At 41.5% G+C, this 18,303-nt stretch overlaps 1 protein-coding gene across 26 annotated transcripts in view; it reads right to left on the bottom strand.

The window, feature by feature from the left end:
* AFDN (afadin, adherens junction formation factor) overlaps positions 1-18,303 on the bottom strand; it is a 504,890-nt gene that overhangs the window by 396,714 nt on the left and 89,873 nt on the right. For all 26 annotated transcript variants that reach the window (XM_073671547.1, XM_073671557.1, XM_073671558.1 and 23 more), the window contains exon 5: positions 4,483-4,643. In XM_073671547.1, coding sequence (XP_073527648.1) covers positions 4,483-4,643 — 161 coding nt within the window. The remainder of the gene's footprint in view (positions 1-4,482; positions 4,644-18,303) is intronic.

The following is an 18,303-nucleotide window of genomic DNA, read 5'->3' as shown; positions in this document are numbered from 1 at the left end:
CTTCTCCAAACTGCCATTTTGAGATCTCTCCACAGGTGTTCTATGAGATTCAGGTCTGGACTCATTGCTGGCCACCTTAGAAGTCTCCAGTGCTTTCTCTCAAACCATTTTATAGTGCTTTTGGAAGTGTGTTTTGGGTCATTGTCCTGCTGGAAGACCCATGACCTCTGAGGGAGACCCAGCTTTCTCACACTGGGCCCTACATTATGCTGCAAAATTTGTTGCTAGTCTTCAGACTTCATAATGCCATGCACACGGTCAAGCAGTCCAGTGCCAGAGGCAGCAAAGCAACCCCAAAACATCAGGGAACCTCCGCCATGTTTGACTGTAGGGACCGTGTTCTTTTCTTTGAATGCCTCTTTTTTTTTCCTGTACACTCTATGTTGATGCTTTTTCCCAAAAAGCTCTACTTTTGTCTCATCTGACCAGAGAACATTCTTCCAAAACGTTTTAGGCTCTCTCAGGTAAGTTTTGGCAAACTCCAGCCTGGCTGTTTTATGTCTCGGGGTAAGAAGTGGGGTCTTCCTGGGTATCCTACCATACAGTCCCTTTTCATTCAGACGCCGACGGATAGTACGGGTTGACACTGTTGTACCCTCGGACTGCAGGGCAGCTTGAACTTGTTTGGATGTTAGTCGAGGTTCTTTATCCACCGTCCGCACAATCTTGCGTTGAAATCTCTCGTCAATTTTTCTTTTCCGTCCACATCTAGGGAGGTTAGCCACAGTGCCATGGGCTTTAAACTTCTTGATGACACTGCGCACGGAAGACACAGGAACATTCAGGTCTTTGGAGATGGACTTGTAGCCTCGAGATTGCTCATGCTTCCTCACAATTTGGTTTCTCAAGTCCTCAGACAGTTCTTTGGTCTTCTTTCTTTTCTCCATGCTCAATGTGGTACACACAAGGACACAGGACAGAGGTGGAGTCAACTTTAATCCATGTTAACCGGCTGCAAGTGTGATTTAGTTATTGCCAACACCTGTTAGGTGCCACAGGTAAGTTACAGGTGCTGTTAATTACACATATTAGAGAAGCATCACATGATTTTTCAAACAGTGCCAATACTTTTGTCCACCCCCTTTTTTAGGTTTGGTGTGAAATTATATCCAATTTGGCTTTAGGACAATTCTTTTTGTGTTTTTTCATCGAAGACAAATTAAATGAAGATAATAATATCAAAGAATTTGTGATTGCAATCATTTTCAGGAAGAAACTGAGTATTATCTGACAGAATTGCAGGGGTGCCAATACTTTTGGCCACCACTGTATATAACTGGAGTAAATCCATTACAATATACTCTGCTTATTCCGTTGCCAAATTGAGTCGGGGAAAAAACTCTAGCAGGTGGAGGAGGGGAGTGGGGGGACCAAGGAGAAATGACTCTAAAGCAAGTTGCAGATCAACTTTTAGAAGCCATCTCCGCTTGTTAAACCTCTTTCACTGGGAATATATAGAGGAGGTTCATTTAGATGTGTGCCTACTTCGCCAAGACATGCAAACCATGAGGAAACGTGTCTCTGAGGCTGAATCAAGAGTGTCAGAACTGACTGGAAGATAAACTATCACCTATTGCTGCCAAGTTGTCCAAAGTTGCTGGATCTATAAATGCCTGGCACCAAAAAGCAGATGACCTAGAGAATCGAATGTGAAGAAACATACGGATTATAGGTCTACCAGAACGAACGGAGGGACAGCAACCTGAAATCTTTTTGGAAATTTGACTTAAATCTACCTTCGGAGACGAATACTCCCCGGTCTTAGCGGTGGAGAGGGTCCATAGAGTTCCAGCAAAACCTTCCCCCAGAGGGGCCCCTCCTAGGCCTATTATTTCTAGACAGTTGAATTGTAAGGACAGAGATACTACCCTGAGGTTGGCAAGACAAAAAGGCCCAATTAAATATAATAACTCTACAATCTCTGTTTTCCCTGATTTCTCTGTGGACCGGCAGAAGCAGAGAGCCCAGTTTATGGATGTAAAGAAGAAATTTAAAGACAAAGGGATTGTCTATGTAATGGCTTACCCTGCTAGTCTCCGAATTGTTTTTGGGAATTCTACTATTTTCTTTGATACCCCGGAGGAGGCATCGAAGTGGCTCCAGCTGCACCCAGAGCCTGGAAAAGGGTGACTGACACCTTCTGTGCTGCTGTTCCTGTCCTGAATATCGGGTCTTAAATGGTTTGACACACTTTTTACAGATGCGGGAGGTCAGATCATGCATCGCCAAGAACGACATCATAACTTACATTGGGATCAGTGATGGTATTCCCCGAAAGGAAGATTGCATTGGTTAATTCAACAATCCCATACGAAAAAAATAGTATACCAAAACAGAGGATGTCCATTAAAATTTTCCAAAATATGGGATTACTGGGATTCTTCGCACCTTAAGATTTCTAGTTAGCCGTAGGATCTGAGTTGAAGGAATATTACCTTTTAAGGATGTGTGGCGTCTATATGAGTAGATGGCTATGTTTGCATTTATTATGATAAGAGTTAATTTGAATATGGAAACGATGTAGACAGCATCAATTTGAAATGTTGTTATGGTTGAAGGTTCAGAGTTCAAACTGTACCTAAATTCGATTGTTTCTTTGACGTATTGGACTCTTACAAATAAATCCAGAAGCATTAACAATCACAGGGCAAAGAAGTTACACATGAGACCACTTTTTTTTCTTTTTTCGACCAGTTTATTTAATATGCCCTCATTGACAGTAAATGACAAATTATGGATATGATGTATTCTGGATATTCTTCACTACCAACTGTAATGTATAATCGTTTAAAAACGGTTTAATAAAACACATTAGAAAAAAAAAAAAAAAAAATTATGCTGATGCACATTTCGCCCCCTGACGAAGAAAGGGCGAAACGTGCATTGGGGAACCGGGGATCTCACTCCACTCTACGATTACATGCACTTAAGCGCATGTAATTGTAATATTTAAATTTACCCTGAATGGATAGAGCGGGGGGATTCTTTGCAAGATTCCCACTTTTTATCACCATCTCTCTCCTGTGTTAAAGGCAAACCTATTTATCTTCTGTTTTTTCCTTCTTTTTCATTTGGCTTAATAGTCAAATGATATACACTGCTTACATTGAGGGACATTAGATATCTTATTTAATCCACTGTCATTAATTCATATGTCAATTTATTGTGAAATTTGTGCACTGGTCACATTACAATTTATTGGCATTTGATGTATTAGTGCAATGCATTTTGTCATTTACCTTGATTTATATGCACTTGTATTATTATGTATTGTGATTGGATCATGGTTGTTGGATTAATTACTGTAATGTAAACATATTAATACGAATGACCTTCATATATAGAAGCATTTTTGACTCAAGCATTCATTAACTCAATAATGATGCTGTGTGATTGGTGAAGTACAGTTTATTGACTTTACAGTAATTTCCTGCTTTTTTTGCTTTACATAATGCATCTATGCCTAACTCAGGGACGATACTACATAAGGAGTGTGTATCCCCGTCCGTAGCAGTTCTGTGAGTGATTTTTTTGATTTTTTAATATATAAGTAATAAAGATTTATGGTCTAATATACTCTGGGTGTTGGGTGTTTTCATTGCCTGTATTTCATGTTGTGATATTTATGGTGAGTTTACATAGGTATAGATCCATGAATGAGCTAATTTGTGATTGATATGAAGTGGACATGTGGGAAATATTATTTATTAACTATTTTGTGTGATAAATCTGTTGTTTAAGTGCATAAAAATGTAATGTTTGAAAATTGCACAATTTTCAAATTTGACAAATTTTCAATATTTTCATAAGTAAAAGCAAATCAGATCACCTTCAATTTACCACTAATCTGAAATACAACATGTCATGAAAAAACAATCTCAGAATCACTGGGATTCGCTGAAGTGTTCCAGAGATGTTACCTGGTAAAATATTAGCCTGGTCAGGAAGGTGAATACAGGCTGGGAGTTGAAGGGGTTAAAGACCTTCTTCAAAAACCGCAGCATTTTATTCCAGCAGTAAAGAAAATGAGACTTCTGAAATCTCAGACACAAGCTACTTGTTTTTACATTGCACATTTGAAGCAGTTCTCATCTGCAGCATTTCATTTCCTACAGCTTTTTTTACCCAATTAAATAAATGAGAAAAGAGAACTCCTCAAAAATGCAAGCAAAGATCTGCATAATTTCTGCAGTATTTTTCCTGCCAAGAGATGAGTTTTTATTTTTAGTACAGAAATTTCAACAAAGTATTTTCCGTGTGCACATACCCAATGGACTTTGATTCTATTATTCTATTTGGACCTAAAGCAAGATTACTAATTCTCAAATAAAACCCTGTACTAAGTATTACAAGGTGAAAGGTTAGTTCTGCCTTATTTGTAACTGCTCATAAAGAAATGTTAGAAAGCCACATTTATACTAATGTCCAAATATACTTACATTACACAATCATAAAAACCTAATACAACCGTCATATCATTACCAGAGTCTGGTCGACCATCTGAACTTCGAAACTCTTGCATTCTCTTTTCTAATTTCTGCTGTCTTCTCCTTTTCATCACCACTTCTGGATTGGATATGGTGCGAGTAAAACTGGTTTCTGGCATATCTTTGTAGACGTCAGCAGCAAATTGGGAGTTCTCACTTCAACAATGAAAAAAAGTAAAAAAAAATTGTATCAGCAAGCATGAACATTTTTAGAAATCTACATATACACTCATAGCCGTAAGTGTTATTACCCTTGATTTTTTCCCAGAAAATGAAGTATTTATCCTAGATTATTATTACTATTATTTTACTCACTTATATAGCGCCATTAATTCCACAGTGCTTTACATACATTATCATCGCTGTCCCCATTGGGGCTCACAATCTAGATTCCCTATCAGTAAGTCTCTGTAGTGTGGGAGCAAACAGCAGAACCCGGAGTAAACCCATGCAAACATGGGGAGAACATACAAACTCCTTGCAGATGTTGTCCTTGGTGGGATTTGAACCAAGGACCCCAGCGTTGCAAGGCTGCAGTGGTAACCACTGAGCCACCGAACAGTTATTGCAGTTACACAGGTTTTCTTATACAAATGTTTATTTCCTTTGTGTGTTTTAGAACACAAAAAAAAAAAACAGAAAAAAAGGCAAAAAAAATTGGACACTTTCACACAAAAACCCCAAAAATGGACTGGATAAAATTGTTGTCACCTCTCCACAATTGTGAGTAAACCACTTTGCTTCAAACTCACTTGTAGCAAGTAACAGGTGTGAGCAATAGGAAAATCACACCCAAAACCAGATAAAAGGGGAAAAGTTGACTCAACTTTTGCAAAGTGTGTGTGTGTGTGTGTGTATGTATGTATGTATGTATATGTGTGTCACACGAAGCATGGAGAATAGAAAGAGAAGAGAACTATCTGAGGATCGGACAATCAAAATTGGTTTAAGGCCATGTGCACACGTAGCGTTTTTGCAGCGTTTTTACGGCCGCGAAAACGCTTGTAAAACCGTCTGCCATGCAAAGCAATGTGAATTCGGATGTGCTGTGCACAAGATGCGCTAATTAGCGCGCCAAATTCGCATTGCTTTGCAAAAAGCAGCATGACCATTTCTGCCGTGATTACGCTGCAAATTCGCGGTGCGTGTGGTACCCGGGATGAAGAGGAGACTACAACTCCTCTTCATCCGGCTACCACGCGGTGAAAAAAAGAAATAAAATAGTAAAAAAAAAAAAAAAAAAACTGTATATTCACCTCTCCGGCGGCCTCCGGTCTGCTCCCGGCGGCATCCTCTCTCTTTGGAGTCCCGCTGTGTACTGGCAGGACCTGCGGTGACATCATTTAGTCAGCTGATGGTCACACAACCGCTTACGTCAGCCGTCAGGTGATGGCCACGTGACCATCAGCTGACTAAATGACGTCACCGCAGGTCCTGCCAGTACACAGCGGGACGCCAAGGAGAGAGAATAGCCGCCAGAGAGGTGAATATACAGGTTTGTTTTTTGTTTTTTTACTATAGATGCTGCATTTAAAGTATGTAAGTTGGTCACACATTGTAAATCCATGCCGGTTACATGGATTTATATTGTGTGACCAACTTGTCAAGCACTTTTCCAAGTGATGCTCAAAATCGCTTGGAAAACTGCTTGAAAAAACGCTTCTCTAAATCTGCATGCGTTTTTTACTGCCAGAGAGGTAAAAACGCTCTGCATCAAATCTGCTACGTGAGCAGATAGTTGATATTTTAGGCTATTTCCAGAGATCTGGATGTTCCTTTGACCACTGTGTGCAACATAATCAAAATGTACAACCCATGTCACTTTAGCTCATCTCCCTGGACTGTATTATATTGCTTTTCATGGTTGTGTATATTCTGTGCATCTGATATTATATTCTTGCGATATTCATATTACTGATATATAGGAATCTTTGAGGATCAAACGAGACATTATAATGTTGGGGTCTTGAACGGTGCATTTTGAGTTTTTAAAAGTTTGTATTTTGTTTTGGTTGTTAAGGTGCACCTGTCGGCAGGATTGTGCTCAGTAAACTACATACACTGTCAGGTGGGCACCGTTACACTGATTAAGATGATACCTTTCTTGATGAAATCCGTCCTGTGGTTCTTTTATAATCTTTATTTTCATTACTGACAGGAGATGCTCGTGCTTAGGGGCAGGCCTTTGGCTAGGGGCTTTATCTGGTGCCCTGCCTTCAGTGACCTTTATTTTCATTTCTAAGATAATGATATGATACTATTTTAAATAGTAGGCAGATTATAAAAGAACCACAGGATGGATTTCATCTGGCAAGGTATCGTATTAATCAGTGTAATGTCACCCACCTAACAGTGTATGTTGTTTACTGAGCACAATCCTGCTGACAGGTGTGCTTTAATAAATTATTTTGATATTATTTTGGTGATCCCCGTTTATACATACTGCTTCTCTCGTGTATATTCTATGTATGAATTTTTTTGTATGTGACAGGTAGATCCCTAGAACTAGATCTTTTATTGAGAGGTGCCATCTCCCCCCTTCGTCTAATCTCCCTGGACGTGAACAGCAGAGAAAAATTGATGAAAGGTTGCAATGCAGGATAGTCCAGATGGCGGATAATCAGTCTCAATCAAGTTACAAAGAAGTCCAACCTGCACTGCAGGCTCAGGGTGCATCAGTGTCAGCTCGAACTATCCGCGACATTTGAATGGAATGAAACGCTATAGTAGGTGACAAAGGTGGACCACACTGCTGACACATACATAAAAAGTTAGACTACAGTTTGCCAAAATGTACATGAGTAAGCCAAAATCCTTGTAGGACAGCATCTTATGGGCAGATGAGACAAAGAGCTATTGGTAAAGCACATCATTCAACTGTTTACCGAAAACGGAATGAGGCCTACAAAGAAAAGAACACTGTACTTACAGTCAAATACAGTGGAGGTTAAAAGATGTTTTGAGGTTGTTTTACTGCCTCTGGCACTGAGTGCCTTGACTGTGTGCAAGGTATCATGAAATCTGAATATAACCAAAGGATTTTGGGTTGCAATGTAGTGCTCAGTGCAGAAGGCTGGGTTTATGTCCTAGGTCATGGGTCTTTCAGCTGGACAATGACCCCAAACATACTTCAAGGAGCACCCAGAAATGGATGGAAAAAAGGCACTGGAGAGTTCTAAAGGGACCAGTAATAAGTCTGGATCTAAATCCAATTTGATCACCAGTGGAGTGATCTTAAAATTGCTGTTGGGAGAAGGCACTCTTCAAATATAAGAGATCTGGAGCAGTTTGCAAAAGAAGAGTGATCCAAAATTCCAGCTGCGAGCTGTAAGAAACTTGTTGATGGTTACAGGAAGCTATTAATTCCAGTTACTTATTCCAAACAATGTCTAACCAAATATTAAGTTGAGGGTACCAAAAATTTTGTTTGGTTCATTTTTGGGATTTTGTGTGAAATTATGTCTAATTTGCATTTTTTCTCTGGGTTTTTTTGTGTTGTTCTAAACACAAAGGAAAAAAACATGTGTATAACCAAACGTGTAATTGCAATAATTTTCTGGAGCTATACTTCATTTTCTCTGACATTTCAATGGTGCCAACACTTTCGGCCATAACCAATCACTGTAGAGCTGCATGCAGCCTTCATGTAAACAGTGTGTGGCCCAAAAGGAGGAGGTAAATTCTATCGCACTGTCTTTCCTAAAAATTATCAGACATGGGAGTAATAACTCTGCCCAATAAAATGATACTGCAGGCTCAGGGCCGGAGCCTGTGCCATTATCTTCAGATCTCAACTCTAACATACAGCTAAGGGCCCCGTCACACTAAGCGATGCAGCAGCGATCCCGACAACGATACGACCTGTCAGGGATCGTTGCTGCATCGCTAATACATCGCTGGTGAGCTGTCAAACAGGCAGGCTCACCAGCGATCAGGGGAGCAGCGATATCGTGGAAAGAATCGTTCCACGATGTCCTGCTCCAGTTACCAGCCTGCTGCAAGCAGGAGCAGGCTGGTAACTATGGTAAACATCGGGTTACTAAGTGTGCGTGTGCCCCTAGTAACCCGCTGTTTACCATGGATACCACTCTGCTACGGTGCGCGGGAGCCTCCGCGCACCGTAGCAGAGTGGTATCCATGGTAAACAGCGGGTTACTAAGTGCGCGCGTGCCCCTAGTAACCCGATGTTTACCATAGTTACCAGCCAGATCGTTGGTCCCGCTGGTCACACACAGCGATGTGTGCTGGCCAGCGGGAGGCCAACGACCAAAAAATGGTCCAGGACACTTTGCAACGATCAGCGACCTCACAGCAGGGGCCTGATCGTTGCAAAGTGTCACACACAGCGACATCGCTGGTGAGGTCGCTGGTGAGTCACCAAAACCGTGACTCAGCAGCGATATCGCTATGTGAGACGGGGGCTTTACACTCTTGTAAAACAGCTTGGATCAGTCTCAGGGTCTGCCAATTTTGCAGTGCACAATCAAATTTAATTTCACTATGCTACAATCAAGCCAAACGCTGATTCCGTAGCATAGCACAAAATACAGGAGTATAGCAGTATTAGATTAGTGATCCAGCTCATAGAAGTCCCATAGGAAGATTAAAATGTGTCAGTAGCCGTGTGAGGACTTGTTTTTTGAGGGACAAGTTGAACTTTTGAATGACATTATTGGTTTTACCATATCGTGTACTAGAAAAAAATTCAAAGTGCGGTGAAATCGTAAAAAAAGTGCAATACCACAGATGTTTTTTACCATGTTCACTAAATGCTAAAACTTCTAAAACTTCTGCCATTATGATTTTAAGAGCCATTACAAGTTCGCAGATACCAAACATGTACAAGTTCTTTTTTTATTTAAGTGGTGAAAAAATTTGTAGTTGATTAAAAAATAAAAATGGCGCCATTTTCCAAGACCTGTAGCGCCTCCATTTTTCATGATCTGGGGCCGGGTGAGGGCTTATTTTTTGCACACCGAGCGGACGTTTTTATCAATACTATTTTGGGTAGATATGATATTTTGATTGCCTGTTATTGCGGCGACAAAAACATGTAATTATGGCCTTTTTTTTTTCTCGTTACAGTTTACCAATCAGATTCTTTTTTTATATTGATAGATCTGGCGACTCTGAACACAGCGATACCAAATGTGTGCATTTCTGTATTGTTTTTTTATTCTTTTATTTTGAATGTAGCAAAAAGGGTGTTATTTGAACTTTTATATTTTTTAACAACTTTTTTTTCTACTTTTCACTGGCTTCAATAGTCTCTATGTGAGACTAGAAGCTGTGATCATCCGAATGCCTGTGTTACACATAGCAGTAAAAAAAGTGATCATCTGCTATGAACGACGAACGGCTTTGCGGTGCTCATAGCAGATCGGCTATGACAACCACAGGGGTCTCCTGCGAACCCCGGGTTGTTATGACAACCCATTGGCGACCCACGATCAAGTCACAGGCGCGCCGATGGGCATGGTTTATGATGCACTTCCGCCGTGGCCATGTTAAATGCCGCTATCTGAGTTTGACAGCGGCATGTCACATGTTAACAACCACGGGTGGATCGCAATTTCATCTGCGGCCATAAGGGGCACATGTCAGCTGTACAGATCAGCTGTTATGTGCCTGAAAAGAGAGACATGACATGCACCGTACATACACTGCTCAAAAAAATAAAGGGAAGACTTAAACAACAGAATATAACTCCAAGTAAATCAAACTTCTGTGAAATCAAACTGTCCACTTAGGAAGCAACACTGATTGACAATCAATTTCACATGCTGATGTGCAAATGGAATAGACAATAGATGGAAATTATTGGCAATTATCAAGACTCCCTCAATAAAGGAGTGGTTCTGCCGGTGGGGACCACAGACCACATCTCAGTACCAATGCTTTCTGGTTGTTGTTTTGGTCACTTTTGAATGTTGGTTGTGCTTTCACACTCGTGGTAGCATATGACGGACTCTACAACCCTCAGAAGTTGCTCAGGTAGTGCAGCTCATCCAGGATGGCACATCAATGCGAGCTGTGGCAAGAAGGTTTGCTGTGTCTGTCAGCGTAGTGTCCAGAGGCTGGAGGTGCTACCAGGAGACAGGCCAGTACACCAGGAGACGTGGAGGGGGCCGTAGGAGGGCAACAACCCAGCAGCAGGACCGCTACCTCCGCCTTTGTGCAAGGAGGAACAGGAGGAGCACTGCCAGAGCCCTGCAAAACGACCTCTAGCAGGCCACAAATGTGCATGTGTCTGCACAAACGGTTAGAAACAGACTCCATGAGGGTGGTATGAGGGCCCGACGTCCACAGATGGGGGTTGTGCTCACAGCCCAACACAGTGCAGGACGCTTGGCATTTGCCACAGAACACCAGGATTAGCAAAGTGGCCACTGGCGCCCTGTGCTCTTCACAGATGAAAGCAGGTTCCCACTGAGCACACGTGACAGAGTCTGGAGACGCCGTGGAGAGCGATCTGCTGCCTGCAACATCCTTCAGCATGACCGGTTTGGCAGTGGGTCAGTAATGGTGTGGGGTGGCATTTCTTTGGAGGGCCGCACACCCCTCCATGTGCTCGCCAGAGGTAGCCTGACTGCCATTAGGTACCAAGATGAGATCCTCAGACCCCTTGTGAGACCATATGCTGGTGCGGTGGGCCCTGGGTTCCTCCTAATGTAGGACAATGCCAGACCTCATGTGGCTGGAGTGTGTCAGCAGTTCTTGCAAGATGAAGGCATTGAAGCTATGGACTGGCCGCCCGTTCCCCAGACCAGAATCCGATTGAGCACATCTGGGACACCATGTCTCGCTCCATCCACCAACGTTACCGTTGCACCACAGACTGTCCAGGAGTTGGTGGGATGCTTTAGTCCAGGTCTGGGAGAAGATCCCACAGGAGACCATCTGCAGCCTCATCAGGAGCATGCCCAGGCGTTGCAGGGAGGTCATACAGGCACATGGAGGCCACACACAATACTCAGCCTCATCAGGAGCATACCCAGGCGTTGTAGAGAGGTCATACAGGCACGTGGAGGCCACACACAATACTCAGCCTCATCAGGAGCATGCCCAGACGTTGTAGGGAGGTCATACAGGCACGTGGAGGCCACACACAATACTGAGCCTCATTTTGACTTGTTTTAAGGACATTACATCAAAGTTGGATCAGCCTGTAGTGTGTTCTTCCACTTTAATTTTGGGGCGACTCCAAATCCAGGCCTCCATTGGTTAATAAATGTGATTTCCATTGATTATTTGTGTGATTTTGTTGTCAGCACATTCATCTTTGTACAGAACAAAGTATTCAATGAGAATATTTCATTCATTCAGATCTAGGATGTGTTATTTGAGTGTTCCCTTTATTTTTTTGAGCAGTGTATATGGCACATGTCGTGAAAGGTTTAAAAGATAGCTCATCAGAAAGTGACCAATTTCTTAAATCAGGCTGCCATGTTTCACTTTTTTTTTTACATTTTTGGCAATGATTTTTGTCCCACATATCTCACTATCACAAATAAAAATTAGAAATCTTTTAATTTTGTCATTAACTAGTGGGGCTTTTTTTTATTTTACTTCCAGTTTCAGGAAATCCATATAGCTACAAAGAACAGATTTCTATTTAAAACATTCAATGAGTGTGTGCCAAGGTCATTGTAAAATGAGGGAGCAGGGTCATCTGCGACCAGCTATTGTGAATAGTGGATTCTGCATTCTCAGATGTGTATACAGGTGTTATCAGTGACTGCAATCCTGCCTCTGATAAGGAACCTGCTGAAAATTCTTCCTGAAAGACCAGTAAGTGAGAGATTGTGATGCGGGGAAAAAATAAAATAATGAAAACACAAAACTTTATTTAATTAACAAGTCATTTTCTGACAACAAATTTCCTTTACGTTATCCCAAAGCAGAGGCCAACGAGTGCCAAGGTAGCATTAGCGGACACATGCATACAGTGACTTGCAAAAATATTCACTTCCTTGGCATTTTTCATGTTTTGCTACCTTCCAACCTGGAATTTAAGTTTTTTTGGAGGGTTTAAATTAGTTCATGAAAAAAACATGCCTACAACTGTGAACATTTGTTTTTTTGTTTTTTTTTGTAATGCAAACAAAAAGGACAAAATAACTGAAAACCTCAGTGTGCATAACTAATCACCGCCCTAAAGTCCCTACTTTGTAGAGCCTCCTTTTACGGATATTACAGCTGAAAGTCACTTTGGATAAGTCTCTATGACCTTTCCACATCTTGCCACTAGGATTTTTGTCCATACCTTGAGATATAACTGCTCCAGCTCCTTCAAGTTGCTGTTCACCAGAGGAAACAATCCATCTTCAAGTCTGACCACAGATTCTCAATTGGATTTAGGTCTGGGCTTTGACTACACCAATCCAAAACATTTACACGTTTCCCCTTAAACCACTCGAGCGTTTCTTTAGGTCATTGTCTTGTTTGGAAGGTGAACCTCCGTCCCAGTCTCAAGTCATTGACAAACCGGTTTTGCTCAAAAATATCCCTGTATTTTGCACCATTCATCCCCCCCGCCCCTTGATTCTGCCTAAAAACATCCCCACAGCAGGATGTTGCCACCACCATGATTCCCTGTGGGGCTGGTGTTCATGAGGTGATTAGCTTTTTGGTTTGGCACCAGACATATAAGTTCAAGTTATATCTGACCACAGCACATTCCTCCACACATTTATTGAGTCTACCACGTCTTTTGGCAAACTCAAAACAAGCTTTAAATTCTTGTGTGTAAATAAAGGCTATTTTCTGCCCACTCTTCCCTAAAGGCCACTTCTATGGAGTTTCATGGCTTATTGGAGTCATAGGGACAGACACTCCAGTCTCTGATTTATAACTATGCAGCTCCTTCAGGGTAACCTTAGGTCTCTGTGCTGCTTCTCTAATTAACGCCCTAGTTGCCCGGGCTGAGAGTTTCGGTGGGCAGCATTCTTGGCAGGTTTGTTGTGGTACTATGTTCTTTCCATTTGATAATTGATTTGATGGTGCTCTGGGGGAAGGGGGGTGATCACCATAGATTGGGATATTTTTTATTTATTTTTCCTAACCCTGACTTGTACTTCTCAACAACTTTGTCCCTGGCTTGTTTTAAGATATCCTTGATTTTCATGAGGTTGTTTGGTTAGCGTTGCCTCTTGCTTAAAGGTGTTGCAGACTCTGTGGCCTTTCAGAAAAGGTGTGTATATACTGAGAGACCATGTGACCAACACAGGTGGACTTGATTTCACATAATCACACTAAGTCACATGGTATCAGTATTTCACATCAGTATTTTTAAGCCCAAACCAGGAATGGGTCAAAAATGCAGAATTGGTGCATGCGTTTCTATTATACACTTTCTCTGATTGTCCCTGACCTGGTTTTGATTTACAAATACTGATGTAAAATACTGACCAAATCCTGATAGTGTCACCATAATGTCACATGTGCATGCTGGTGTAGATGGATGTGTCAGCGCATGAAGCCCCAGCTCCGCCTCCTATGTCTTGTGACTTCCGGCCCGTGGAGCGCACGAAGGCGGCGTCTCCAGGGTAACCTGGCATGCCGCCACAAGCGTGTTACCATAGTGGCCGGAATCCCCCTAGTCTGAGGAACGGGCGGAAGACGCATGCACACTACCAGGTCAGCAGGGCCAGTGACGGGAGGACGAGGATACCTATGGAGAAGATACAATTGTCCTATTGGAGACCCAGGTAAGTATGTCACGGGTGTATCAGAGGTGACAGACAGACGCCCTGCAGTTGGTTGCAGGACATCTCTGCGTTTGGCATTACAGACATCTTCTTAGATGAGAGGCTGTCTTTAGGACCCAGTGGCTACCTCCCTCTGGTAATTAGCTCCCTGTCCTGGGTGTATAAATACCTGAGAGGGAGGTGCCGGCTATATTCATTTCTACTTGTGAAGGCTTAGCAAGAGCAGTACTTCATCCTCTCTGGAGCTTGAGGCCGAGTTCGCATTTGTCTGGAGTCGTCTAAAGCTAAGCAGTCTACCCTTGTTGTCGACTAGTGTTCATCTCCTCCCATCCCTAGCCTTAGCCATACACCAGGGCAAGACAGGGCGAGGCACGTGTGCGGCGATTGGTGAAGAGCCAATATAAGGACAGTAGTTGAGACAGGGTGACGCTAGACCAGACTAGGAGGTCTCCACTTCCCCCTTTCCCTCTGTGTTGCACTTAGTCTTTCCCACACCTGGTGTGACATTGTATTAAGATCTAGCGAAAAATAGATCCAGGCATTTGACCCAATATGAGAATGGGTAGTTTATTCATATAGTGTATGCACCTATATGGAGGATATAAATAAAAATCCAAGAAGAATTTACAATGATACTATATAGGGGATGTGTGTATGTGAAGGTTGAAGAGTATATAAACATGCCAGGTATATATCTATATAAACATTGGTATATCTGGCAATAGGTAACAAGTAACAGTGCATACAAGACTATAAACATAAATAGGGATAAAATATAAGGTTAAGAGACGAACGTAATGGTGAAGTGCAAGTGCCAAAGGCATGATCAGAAAAAGTGACGGTGCAAAAATTGACAAAGACATGTTCACACTTTAGACACAGAGAAAAGCATGTGGAAGAAAATGACAAAAATGTGTATACGAATAACAAGTGTGTAAATTTAAAGTAATGGTGCATTAAAATGGATATAATGTGTACATTAATAAATTAGATTAGTTGGCACTAATAAAATGCTGAGATATATTAGACATTGTGTCATATCCTGTTTGCTACCTCTTTGAGGCTATATGACCTCTGCTGGTCATTCATGTACTTTTTCATCAAGAAGTCGGACGATTCCCAAGAACTTTAAATGTCCTGGTGGTTATTTGGCGGACATCCACAGTTAGACTGGTTAGTCATCATTTATGTACCTGTATCAATGCCCTTTTGGGCTCTTGTATTTATTATACAGTTATATGAAAAAGTTTGGGCACCCCTATTAATCTTAAGCTTAATGTTTTATAAAAATTGGTGTTTTTGCAACAGCTATTTCAGTTTGATATATGTAATAACTGTTGGACACAGTAATGTTTCTGCCTTGAAAGGAGGTTTATTGTACTAACAGAAAATGAGCAATCTGCATTCAAACAAAATTTGACAGGTGCATAAGTATGGGCACCCTTATTTTCTTGTTTTAAATACTCCTACCTACTTTTTACTGACGTACAAAAGTACTTTTTTTGGTTTTGTAACCTCATTGAGCTTTGAACTTCATAGCCAGGTGTATGCAATCATGAGAAAAGCTACTTAAAGTGGCCACTTGCAAGTTGTTCTCCTGTTTGAATCTCCTCTGAAAAGTGGCATCATGGGCTCCTCAAAACAACTGTCAAGTGATCTGAAAACAAAGATTATTCAACATAGTTGTTCAGGGGAAGGATACAAAAAGCTGTCTCAGAGATTTAACCTGTCAGTTTCCACTGTGAGGAACATAGTAAGGAAATGGAAGAACACAGGGACAGTTCTTGTTAAGGCCAGAAGTGGCAGGCCAAGAAAAACATCAGAAAGGCAGAGAAGAAGAATGGTGAGATCAGTCAAGGACAATCCTCAGACCACCTCCAGAGAGCTGCAGCATCAACTTGCTGCAGATGGTGTCACTGTGCATCGGTCAACTATACAACGCACTTTGCACAAGTAGAAGCTGTATGGGAGAGTGATGCGAAAGAAGCCGTTTCTGCAAGCACGCCACAAACAGAGTCAGCTGAGGTATGCAAAAGCACATTTGGAGAAGCCAATCTCTTTTTGGAAGAAGGTCCTGTGGACTGATGAAACCAAGATTGAGTAGTTTGGTCATACAAAAAGGCGTTATGCATGGTGGCAAAAAAACACAGCATTCCAAGAAAAACACTTGCTACCCACAGTAAAATTTGGTGGAGGTTCCATCATGCTTTGGGGCTGTGTGGCTAATGCCGGCACTGGGAATCTTGTTAAAGTTGAGGGACGCATGGATTCTACTCAGTATCAGCAGATTCTTGACAATAATGCTCAAGAATCAGTGACAAAGTTGAAGTTACGCAGGGGATGGATCTTTCAGCAAGACAATGATCCAAAACACCGCTCCAAATCTACTCAAGCATTCATGCAGAGGAACAATTACAATGTTCTGGAATGGCCATCCCAGTCCCCAGACCTGAATATCATTGAACATCTGTGGGATCATTTGAAGAGTGCTGTCCCTGCTCGGCAACCATCAAACTTAACTGAACTGGAATTGTTTTGTAAAGAGGAATGGTCAAAAATACCTTCATCCAGGATCCAGGAAGCGACTAGAGGCTGTTATTTTTGCAAAAGGAGGATCTACTAAATATTAATGTCACTTTTCTGGTGAGGTGCCCATACTTATGCACCTGTCAAATTTTTTTTGAATGCAGATTGCACATTTTCTGTTAGCACAATAAACCTCATTTCAAGGCAGAAACATTACTGTGTCCAACAGTTATTACATATATCAAACTGAAATAGCTGCTGCAAAAACACCAATTTTTATAAAACATTAAGCTTAAGATTAATAGGGGTGCCCAAACTTTTTCATATAACTGTACCTTATCTCAGCCTTTTATTACTGCCAACCAATCTAATTTATTAATGTACACATTATATCCATTTTAATGCACTCTATTCCTCAGATTCCAGACAAGGTCCACCACTGCTGCCATTAAAAATAGACATCCGCACCTCAAATCTTAACAGCATGGATTCTAGACAAGATAATTTCAAAATAGCAAACTTTAAACGCCCACGATCTCAACTCTCGCATACAGAGATCCCAAACAGACCGATTCAGAAAAGATAACTTCAACATACTCTGCCTACAAGAAACGCATTTGCATACTGGGAAACTCCCCTCTTTTGAAAAAGCCCATAACAATTAATGGTACCATGCTACCTCCCCCAAAAAGGCTCTAGAGGGGTGTCAATAGCCTTTGCTAAAGATACCCCCTTCCTTCTAAATGATTCTCTGGTCGATCCAGAAGGGTGATTTATTTTTGTGAATGGCCCTTTGGCGGGATCCCAGGTTACTGTAGGTAATCTATATGCCCCCAATAAAAAACAAATCAAATGGATTTTATCCAAACTGAACAAATTTTGTTCTTTCATTGAAGGTACACCAGTCCTTGGAGGAGATCTTAATATTCCCCTGGATCCCTCTCTGAATTCCACCTAAAAAAAAAGTCAGATTTTTCATAGAGATCTGGTCAGAGTGAAAAATAAAATCACTCCACACGCTCTCACTTATTGACATCTGGCGATACCTCCATCCCTCTGATCTTGATTATACCCATTTCTCTCATTCTCACAACTCCTATTATAGGATAGATTATGTTTTTCTACCAAGATCTCTTCTAGCAATGACCATTAAAGCAGAAATTCTCCCTTCGGTTCATTCAGATCACGCTACAGTTTCAGTTTGATTCTCCCTCACAAAACCTCATTCTACCTACTGCGCGTGGAGACTAAAAGAATCAATCCTGTCGTCGGACTCTAACAGACAACGTATCCAAACTACCCTATCCAACTTCTTTGAAACTAACGTCACACCAGAAATAAGTTACCCAATTTTGTGGGAAGCCCATAAAACGGTGGTCAGAGGTGAACTCATCTCTATAGCATGCCATTTAAATAAACGCAAAAAGATCACACAAAGTCTCTATGAAGAGATAGCTAAGCTAGAATTACAACATAAAAGAACTTTGTTACGTCAAAAGTTTGGAACCTTTAACAGCCAAACACATACAATTAAAAGATTTGCTAAACAAGCAATCCGCGAAACTGTACCTAAACTGGAA

Source organism: Phyllobates terribilis, unplaced genomic scaffold, assembly GCF_046119375.1.
Source record: "Phyllobates terribilis strain yellow unplaced genomic scaffold, ASM4611937v1 Scaffold_3__8_contigs__length_932513732, whole genome shotgun sequence".
NCBI classification, from domain to species: Eukaryota; Metazoa; Chordata; class Amphibia; order Anura; family Dendrobatidae; genus Phyllobates; species Phyllobates terribilis.
Note: the sequence above shows the minus strand (reverse complement) of the source record. Positions and strands in the feature narration are given on the sequence as shown.